Genomic DNA, 10,674 nt, shown 5'->3' with positions numbered 1-10,674 from the left:
GATGTTACATACACACATTATGGATGTCAAGTAAACGTGGACATAAAAATATTTAGGTAAAATAATTAAAAGCATTCATAAAACCTGTAATAAGTATTGAAGGTGTGCTGTGGTGTCTGGCAACAATATATTAGCAGCAGATTCCATCAGATACTGACCACTGCAGACCGGGAACACCCCACAAGAGCTGCAGTTTTGGAGATGCTCTGATCCAGTGGTCTAGCCATCACAATTTGGTCCTGGTCAAACTCGCTCAAATCCTTACGCTTGCCCATTTTTCCTGCTTCTAACACATCAACTTTGAGGACAAAATGTTCACTTGCTGCCTAATATATCCCACCCATGTGATGGCTAGACGACTGGATCAGAGCATCTCCAAAAGTGCAGCTCTTGTGGGGTGTTCCCAGTCTGCAGTGGTCAGTATCTATCAAAGTATGTACGTTGTGAGGTTCGGCCTCCAACAGTCCAAATTACAGGACATAAGGGATCTGCTGCTAACATCCTGGTGGCAGATACCACAGCACACCTTAAGGGATCTATGATATGGAGATGATCAGTGTTATTCACGGCACCTCTCACTGCTCATAATGTTATGCTTGATCAGTGTATACAAACAGAGCCCCCAAAAATGTCACAAGACCAATTATCTACCCAAGCTGTGCACTATTTTCCCGTGTTAATTTATTAGCAGTGCCAGAATGAAATCACACCACAACAGATATTAGTCTGAAAATAGTTTAATGAAAATACTGTTTCTATTTACACAATCGCATGTATGCTAATGATTACTCGAGGACAGTACACACAAACGCACATGCATAATGAAGAAACAGACGGCTGAAGGCTTCACATCGTTGTACCTCTGTGTGAAATATGATGCTGTGTAACGTTACTGCAAGCCACTGAAACATTCATTTTAAGAGAAGATCTCGATAATTGCATTGCTCAACATTTCTAACAACTATTTCAATTAAACCTGTTAATTAAAAAGTCAAGAAATAAACAGTAAATAATTCCACCTGCTATAATTTCAGACTAGATTTTTCTGAATTAGAAATTAGCTCCACAATAACAGCTTCTGAGATTGCTGCTTTTCCATAACATTTTAAACCGTCTCAAAGACCTTTACTACAAAAGCAATTTATTTCAGAGTAGGTAGAAGACAAAAAATTACAAATGGCTCTTTAAAATAATCTCTACAACTTTTGTTCAATACTTTCTTCCTTTAATTCCTTATTAGATTAACATTTTATCTACACACCATGAAATAAATAGGATATAAAGTAAACGTATTCAAATTAGCATCAAATGATCCTGATCATATCTTTAAACCTGACCTTGGTGCTCAGCAGGTGTGGCAGTTCCCCAAAGTGTCCTCCGGTTAATGAAGTCTGTTCAGCTTCCATCCGAATGTTTAGTGAATTTAAAGTGAAATTATGAAATGTCAACTAGAAGGAGAAAAAAAGGACACTATCGAAAGAGCTCCAAGTTGAAACACAGTCATGGTGTATCTGTATCTCACACTTATCACTATTGATCACGTCACGTCTTTGCTTGATCTATACAACAACCGTTCCTGAAGACCTTTTCAGCCATTTCTATCAACATTCTGAATGACCAAATTTTAAAGCAGATGGATGGAAATGACACTTTATATCAACCCTGGAGAACTGTCAGTTACTTACTCGTCATCACCACGCAAGTGCCTCCACACACACACACACACTCGCTCACAAATCAAGTTTTTCAGAATTTCCTAGAACAGTGTTTGTACTGCCGTTGTTCAGTGTAACAGCTGGGTCTGTGTAAGACGCTGGAGTTTCTCTGTACACACACTCCAGCAGCTCCTCGGGGTCTGGTTGACCGGCTGAGGCCGAGGCCGGCACGGTCACCGTAACCTGACCTGGAGCTGACTGTTGAACCTGCTGCCCCTGCTGGAGCTGTGCCAACCTTTCCAGCTCGGCTTGTCTCCTGCCCCTCCTCCTGCCCAGGATCTTGACGTAGTTGGCAGGAACGAGGCCTGTGGTCTGGCCGTCCACACTGGCCAGCAGCCACCCACGCACCCTCGGCTGTTGCTCTGGACGTGCAGAACGTAAAAAAGATTCAGGGTTAGGAACAGTGTGCACTGAATATAATTTTAGTATGTACGTGCAATGTGTAATTGCAAAATGGTAAGACTGGTATTTGGTACACACTCTTTTTAAGATTATTTATTTACTTAATTAACTAAACACACTATTCATGTCCATTCAAGTCCTTATTAAAGGGTGGGACTGTAGTGAGAACTTTAAGGAGCCAAAATTACTCCACCACCAGGTTCTCAGTTTAGAAAAGGTTTACAACAAAGACTTTCCTAAAGTTGCATATATTATAAACTCCTCCTACTATAGTGTGAATACTGAGTCCTGATTGGATTGGTCAGAAGGTTGATTAGTTATCTATAACAGTGGCTCTGAAAGTAGTTCCAGTTTCGAGGCAAATCAGAGGTTTATATTAACGTACTCGTTCTATGGTTATAATGAGAAAGTGTTTGTGACAGTAGCCGTTTTTTCGCATTGCACAAAACTCACACGTGGGTATGCTTGTGATGTACATGAAGCAGAAATACTGAGCCATTAAGTGCAACTTAAGTGACTTCCTTTTATGTTGAGTGTTCTTTACCCTTTGGAGCCAGGTTAAGCATATCTCCAGCCTGCAGAGAGATCTCTTCCTCAGAAGCAGCAGTGAAGTCGTACTCAGCTCTGGCAACCACATGATCATCTTCACCGCTTGCCCAGTTAGTGCCTAAACAAACAAACAAAAAACAAAAAAATAAAAAAATGTTGAGCAGCTGAGCTGGGCAGCTCAGGTATAACGCACAGTCCTGGACACTGTCAGTCAGTCTCTCACATTGTCTGGCAGTCAATAACTCACACCATCACACAGTCACTCACACTGTCACACAGTCACTCACACTGTCACACAGTCACTCACACAGTCGGTCACTCACACAGTCGGTCACTCACTCACACAGTCAGGCAGTCGGTCACTCACACAGTCGGTCACTCACACAGTCGGTCACTCACACAGTCAGGCAGTCGGTCACTCACACAGTCGGTCACTCACACAGTCGGTCACTCACACAGTCAGGCAGTCGGTCACTCACACAGTCAGGCAGTCGGTCACTCACACAGTCGGTCACTCACACAGTCAGGCAGTCGGTCACTCACACAGTCAGGCAGTCGGTCGCTCACACAGTCAGTCACTCACACTGTCACACAGTCAGTCACTCACAGTCAGGCAGTCGGTCACTCACACAGTCGGTCACTCACACAGTCAGTCACTCACACAGTCAGTCACTCACACAGTCAGTCACTCACACAGTCAGGCAGTCGGTCGCTCACACAGTCGGTCACTCACACAGTCAGTCACTCACACAGTCAGTCACTCACACAGTCAGGCAGTCGGTCGCTCACACAGTCAGTCACTCACACAGTCAGTCACTCACACAGTCAGGCAGTCGGTCGCTCACACAGTCGGTCACTCACACAGTCAGTCACTCACACAGTCAGGCAGTCGGTCACTCACACAGTCAGTCACTCACACAGTCAGTCACTCACACAGTCAGTCACTCACACAGTCAGGCAGTCGGTCACTCACACAGTCACGCAGTCGGTCACTCACACAGTCAGTCACTCACACAGTCAGTCACTCACACAGTCAGTCACTCACGCAGTCAGTCACTCACGCAGTCGGTCACTCACACAGTCACGCAGTCGGTCACTCACACAGTCACGCAGTCGGTCACTCACACAGTCACGCAGTCGGTCACTCACACAGTCACGCAGTCGGTCACTCACACTGTCAGTCACTCACACTGTCAGTCACTCACACTGTCAGTCACTCACACTGTCAGTCACTCACACAGGCAGGCAGTCGGTCGCTCACACAGGCAGGCAGTCGGTCACTCACACAGGCAGGCAGTCGGTCACTCACACAGGCAGGCAGTCGGTCACTCACACAGGCAGGCAGTCGGTCACTCACACAGTCGGTCACTCACACAGTCGGTCACTCACACAGTCGGTCACTCACACAGTCGGTCACTCACACAGTCGGTCACTCACACTGTCACGCAGTCGGTCACTCACACTGTCACGCAGTCAGTCACTCACACTGTCAGTCACTCACACTGTCAGTCACTCACACTGTCAGTCACTCACACTGTCAGTCACTCACACTGTCAGTCACTCACACAGTCAGGCAGTCGGTCGCTCACACAGTCAGGCAGTCGGTCGCTCACACAGTCAGGCAGTCGGTCGCTCACACAGTCAGTCACTCACACAGTCAGTCACTCACACAGTCAGTCACTCACACAGTCAGGCAGTCGGTCACTCACACAGTCAGTCACTCACACAGTCAGTCACTCACACAGTCAGTCACTCACACAGTCAGGCAGTCAGTCACTCACACAGTCAGGCAGTCAGTCACTCACACAGTCAGTCACTCACACAGTCAGTCACTCACACAGTCAGGCAGTCGGTCGCTCACACAGTCAGTCACTCACACAGTCAGTCGCTCACACAGTCAGTCACTCACACAGTCAGTCACTCACACAGTCGGTCGCTCACACAGTCAGGCAGTCGGTCACTCACACAGTCGGTCACTCACACAGTCAGGCAGTCGGTCACTCACACAGTCAGTCACTCACACAGTCAGGCAGTCGGTCGCTCACACAGTCAGTCACTCACACAGTCAGGCAGTCGGTCGCTCACACAGTCAGGCAGTCGGTCGCTCACACAGTCAGTCACTCACACAGTCAGGCAGTCGGTCGCTCACACAGTCAGTCACTCACACAGTCAGGCAGTCGGTCGCTCACACAGTCAGGCAGTCGGTCGCTCACACAGTCAGTCACTCACACAGTCAGGCAGTCGGTCGCTCACACAGTCAGGCAGTCGGTCGCTCACACAGTCAGGCAGTCGGTCACTCACACAGTCAGGCAGTCGGTCGCTCACACAGTCAGGCAGTCGGTCACTCACACAGTCAGGCAGTCGGTCGCTCACACAGTCAGGCAGTCAGTCACTCACACAGTCAGGCAGTTGGTCACTCACACAGTCGGTCACTCACACAGTCAGGCAGTCGGTCACTCACACAGTCAGGCAGTCGGTCACTCACACAGTCAGGCAGTCGGTCACTCACACAGTCGGTCACTCACACAGTCGGTCACTCACACAGTCGGTCACTCACACAGTCACGCAGTCGGTCACTCACACAGTCAGGCAGTCGGTCACTCACACAGTCGGTCACTCACACAGTCGGTCACTCACACAGTCGGTCACTCACACAGTCAGTCACTCACACAGTCAGTCACTCACACAGTCAGTCACTCACACAGTCACGCAGTCGGTCACTCACACAGTCAGTCACTCACACAGTCACGCAGTCGGTCACTCACACAGTCACGCAGTCGGTCACTCACACAGTCACGCAGTCGGTCACTCACACAGTCACGCAGTCGGTCACTCACACAGTCACGCAGTCGGTCACTCACACAGTCACGCAGTCGGTCACTCACACAGTCACGCAGTCGGTCACTCACACAGTCGGTCACTCACACAGTCAGGCAGTTGGTCACTCACACAGTCGGTCACTCACACAGTCGGTCACTCACACAGTCAGGCAGTCGGTCGCTCACACAGTCAGGCAGTCGGTCGCTCACACAGTCAGGCAGTCGGTCACTCACACAGTCGGTCACTCACACAGTCAGGCAGTCGGTCGCTCACACAGTCAGGCAGTCGGTCGCTCACACAGTCAGGCAGTCGGTCGCTCACACAGTCAGGCAGTCGGTCGCTCACACAGTCAGGCAGTCGGTCGCTCACACAGTCAGTCACTCACACAGTCAGGCAGTTGGTCACTCACACAGTCGGTCACTCACACAGTCAGGCAGTCGGTCACTCACACAGTCAGGCAGTCGGTCACTCACACAGTCGGTCACTCACACAGTCGGTCACTCACACAGTCGGTCACTCACACAGTCAGTCACTCACACAGTCACGCAGTCGGTCACTCACACAGTCACGCAGTCGGTCACTCACACAGTCACGCAGTCGGTCACTCACACAGTCGGTCACTCACACAGTCACGCAGTCGGTCACTCACACAGTCACGCAGTCGGTCACTCACACAGTCACGCAGTCGGTCACTCACACAGTCACGCAGTCGGTCACTCACACAGTCACGCAGTCGGTCACTCACACTGTCAGTCACTCACACTGTCAGTCACTCACACTGTCAGTCACTCACACTGTCAGTCACTCACACTGTCAGTCACTCACACAGGCAGGCAGTCGGTCGCTCACACAGGCAGGCAGTCGGTCACTCACACAGGCAGGCAGTCGGTCACTCACACAGGCAGGCAGTCGGTCACTCACACAGTCGGTCACTCACACAGTCGGTCACTCACACTGTCACGCAGTCGGTCACTCACACTGTCAGTCACTCACACTGTCAGTCACTCACACTGTCAGTCACTCACACTGTCAGTCACTCACACAGGCAGGCAGTCGGTCGCTCACACAGGCAGGCAGTCGGTCACTCACACAGTCAGGCAGTCGGTCACTCACACAGTCGGTCACTCACACAGTCAGTCACTCACACAGTCAGTCACTCACACAGTCAGTCACTCACACTGTCACGCAGTCGGTCACTCACACTGTCACGCAGTCGGTCACTCACACTGTCACGCAGTCGGTCACTCACACTGTCACGCAGTCGGTCACTCACACTGTCACGCAGTCGGTCACTCACACTGTCACGCAGTCGGTCACTCACACTGTCAGTCACTCACACTGTCAGTCACTCACACTGTCAGTCACTCACACTGTCAGTCACTCACACTGTCAGTCACTCACACAGGCAGGCAGTCGGTCACTCACACAGGCAGGCAGTCGGTCACTCACACAGTCGGTCACTCACACAGTCGGTCACTCACACAGTCGGTCACTCACACAGTCGGTCACTCACACAGTCGTAAGGAATGTTCGGAGAGACAGAGAGAGAGACAGAGAGAGAGACACAGAGAGAGAGAAAAAGCGAGAGAGAGGTTTTGTAAAGAAAGAAGCCCCACCACGCTCCTCTGCGCTCTCCTCAGATCTCAGAAGTTTCCAGATCAGGTACGGTCCGCCAAAAACCACTGCGAGAAACAAAAATATCGGCCAAGACTTCACTGTTCTGTCGCTGGAATCGCCAACACCAGCTCCACGACCTCCTGGAACTACGGCACTTGCTGCACTGTCCTCCCAAAGGTCCTCCACCTCAGCGTCCAACCTTATTCCCAGGATCCTCTGCAGCCGTCGGTACAGGTAGCGCAGCGTCCGCACGAGCGCGAAGGCGGACAGGACTTTAGTGAAGTGGATGCGCAGGCGGGAGAAGTGATTGGCCACATCAAGCACGGCACGGAAGCTGTTGTAGACGGCCGAAAAGGTGGCGTCCAGCATCATGCTGACGGAAGAGAAGGCGTGCACGATGCTCTCGACCGACTGGAAGGCGCCGCGGCTGCTCTCCTCCGCCTGCTGCACGAAGCGGCTCGGAGGCACATCCTCTGGGAGGAAGCGGCTGTATCCCAAACCGCCGTAGCTGTATGGGCTGTAAGGGCTGTAGCCTCCATATGGAGAGCTGCTGAAGGGGCTGTAGGAGGAGGGGAAAGAGCTGTAGGATGGACGGTAGGACTGCTGAATTGGGCGCGGTGGGATTGGAGGTGCCACACGAGTCATGGTGGAAGGTCCTGATAAAGTTAGGCCATTTCCTGTCCCAAAATCTGTGGAACTGAGGAGTTATGAAATGGCAGATGTTAATACCATTTCATTCAAAACATTAACTGAAACACAATATGAAAATGAGCTACATGCAAATCTTTCCCTATCTCTCTCCACCTCTCTCTTCACATCTCTCTTTCTCAGATAATCTTCTGAACATTCCAGGCCTCAACATCTTTTTCTTTACATTTGTATCGTATTCATCTCTCTCTATCTTGACCTCTTTCTCTCCATCAAAACATTCTGCACGTTCATTTTATCCTTCTAACTAGCCATCTATGTACACTATATTGGCAATAGTTTTGGGACACCCCTCCAAATCATTGAATTCAGGTGTTGTTTTTAAAGGGGTTGGTTTCCAGTGAAAGGATGCTTCAGCATACCAAGAAACTTTCAAGCTCCCAACTTTGTGGGTGACCCCTTCCTGTTCTAACATGACTGCACACCAGTACACAAAGCAAGGTCCATAAAGACATGGATGAGTGAGTTTTGTGTGGGGGAACTTCAGAGTCCTGACCTCAACCTGATAGAACACTTTTGGGAGGAATTAGAGCGGAGACTGTGAGCCAGGCCAAAACTGGGTCATCTGCCTTTACATGCACATAACTGTAATATGGAGTTGTCCCTTTGCCCCTTTGCAGCTATAAGAGTTTCAACTCTTCTAGGAAGGCTTTCCACAAGGTTTAGGAGTGTGTTTATGGGAATTTTTGACCATTCCACTAGAAATGCATTTGTGCGATCTGGCACTAATGTTAGACAAGAAGGCCTGGCTCACAGTCTCCGCTCTAATTCATCCCAAAGGTGTTCTATCAGGTTGAGGTCAGGACTCTGAAGTTCCTCCACACCAAACTCACTCATCCATGTCTTTATGGACCTTGCTTTGTGCACTGGTGTGCAGTCATGTTGGAACAGGAAGGGGTCATTCCCAAACGGTTCCCAAAAAGTTGGGGGCATGAAATTGTCCAAAATGTCTTGGTATGAAGCTGAAGCATTAAGCATCCTTTCACTGGAACTAAGGGGCCGAGTCCAACCCCTGAATTCAATGATTTGGAGGGGTGTCCCAAAACTTTTGGCAATATAGTGTATCTCTGTTTCTCTCACCCCCTTAAACTACCTGTAAATCTCTATTTCATCCCTCTCTCTCACGATTTCAAAAAGCCCTGTTTCTCTACAAACATTATTTATTTCGCTTAACTTTTACTACATCTAAAGTAATCACCTAACAACAACAGCAGTTTTATAAAGCTCGCACATCAATGAAACTTGTACATATACGTATTATGCAACTGCAGAAAGCCTTCGAGCTAACAACGCTCGTAACACACACACACACACACACACACACACACACACACACACACACACACACACACACACACACAGCTCTACCTGCTAGCTAGCTAAAAGTTTGCCAAACGTTGCGTTATTATTTACTCCGTGTCAAGAAACAGAAACCTACACCACCGGCCCTATCCCAATAACCACTTCTAGGAAACATGACAGAGTGTAAATGGCGCTGTTTGGTGCCCGGGTGTAGTGCACTAATCTAGGGCGCTAGCCGCAAATCCGGATGTAACCATGGCCTGTCACCTTCTTATAGCGCAGTCGGTTAGCTTGGAAAGCTGAGCTAATGGTTAAAGCTTTAAATGACACCGCGACAGAATTTCGATACACTTGTTTACTAACCGATAGTTTAGTGGAGCGCCTACAGCTCCAGGAATTCGTCTTTCCCATGGTTTTGGTGGCGGGTGAGACATTGTTTTGGAGCTAACCGCTAACTTCAAAACACCGAGTACGGCTCCGCTCTGTGTGCACTCGCTAACCGGAGCTTCTCGGGCCAGACAAAGGCAATCGAGTTCACATACCTCGATAAGACTGTTCCAGTCACGATTTTACGGGCAGTAGATCTATATAGAATTATCAACAGAATTTATGACTGTTACTAGATGACAAAAATGTATTTATATACTTTAAATTTGCAGTTATATTCTTAGAAAGGTTTAAACCTTAATGCTATAGAGTCGATTGATTGTTTTTGATGTTTTTCGATTAATTACGCCTTTGGAGACAGACTTTGCTCTTTGAGCTGCACTGGCACGATGTGTACATTTTTTAAAATAGAATTTTTACACAGATCAAAATTATGCTCTCTAAATCTTGCGTTGTCATTTCGTAAGAATCAAAATCACCTGACTGTATTCGGTTTACCTAAATGCCCTAGAGATCGTGTAAGGGAGTGTTATATTTGTTTATATCACTAGATGGCGCTATTTTGTAACGTTTAGTATTAGCACACATACACCGATCAGGTATAACATTATGACCACTGACAGGTGAAGTGAATAAGACTGATGATCTCATCATGGCACCTGTTAGTGGGTGGGATATATTAGACAGCAAGTGAACATTTTGTCCTCAAAGCTGATGTGTTAGAAGCAGGAAAAATGGACAAGTGTAAGGATTTGAGCAACTTTGACCAGGGCTGATGGCTAGACCACTGGATCAGAACATCTCCAAAACTGCAGCTCTTGTGGGGTGTTCCCAGTCTGCAGTGGTCAGTATCTATCAAAAGTGGTCCAAGGAAGGAACAGTGGTGAACCGGCGACAAGATCATGGGCGGTCAAGGCTCATTGATGCACGTGGGGATTGAAGGCTGGCCCGTGTGATCCAATCCAACAGACGAGCTACTGTTGCTCAAACTGCTGAAGAAGTTAATGCTGGTTCTGATAGAAAGGTGTCAGAATACACAGTGCATGATGGGTCAGGGCTGTTTTGGTAGAAAGGGGGGACCAACACAATAATGTTATGCCTGAGCAGTGTATTGGTGTGCACATCCAGGTACACTTACATGCTTTTTAATTTGTACAGTATTTAACTAAATTAC

At 48.6% G+C, this 10,674-nt stretch overlaps 1 protein-coding gene across 1 annotated transcript; it reads right to left on the bottom strand.

Annotated features, from left to right (window-relative positions):
- Window positions 1-719: 719 nt before the first annotated feature.
- On the bottom strand, window positions 720-9,619 carry pex13 (peroxisomal biogenesis factor 13). Its single transcript, XM_058399929.1, has 4 exons — window positions 9,477-9,619; window positions 7,103-7,800; window positions 2,662-2,784; window positions 720-2,077 (listed from the first exon to the last, which is right to left on the bottom strand). The coding sequence occupies exons 1-4, from the start codon at window positions 9,545-9,547 to the stop codon at window positions 1,731-1,733; spliced, it is 1,239 nt and encodes a 412-aa protein (XP_058255912.1). The 5' UTR covers window positions 9,548-9,619; the 3' UTR covers window positions 720-1,730.
- Window positions 9,620-10,674: the final 1,055 nt, after the last annotated feature.

The sequence above is a fragment of the Hemibagrus wyckioides genome, linkage group LG09 (assembly GCF_019097595.1).
Source record: "Hemibagrus wyckioides isolate EC202008001 linkage group LG09, SWU_Hwy_1.0, whole genome shotgun sequence".
Classification (NCBI taxonomy): domain Eukaryota; kingdom Metazoa; phylum Chordata; class Actinopteri; order Siluriformes; family Bagridae; genus Hemibagrus; species Hemibagrus wyckioides.
This window is presented reverse-complemented; position numbering and strand designations above follow the sequence as displayed.

Coding starts and splice junctions, on each gene's coding strand:
- pex13 (XM_058399929.1), bottom strand. CDS start 9,547: ATGTCTCACCCGCCACCAAAACCATGGGAAAGACGAATTCCTGGAGCT. Junction 2,785..7,102: donor GGAGAGCGCAGAGGAGCGTG/GTGGGGCTTCTT, acceptor TTGTTTGTTTAG/GCACTAACTGGGCAAGCGGT. Junction 2,078..2,661: donor GCTTAACCTGGCTCCAAAGG/GTAAAGAACACT, acceptor CTGCACGTCCAG/AGCAACAGCCGAGGGTGCGT.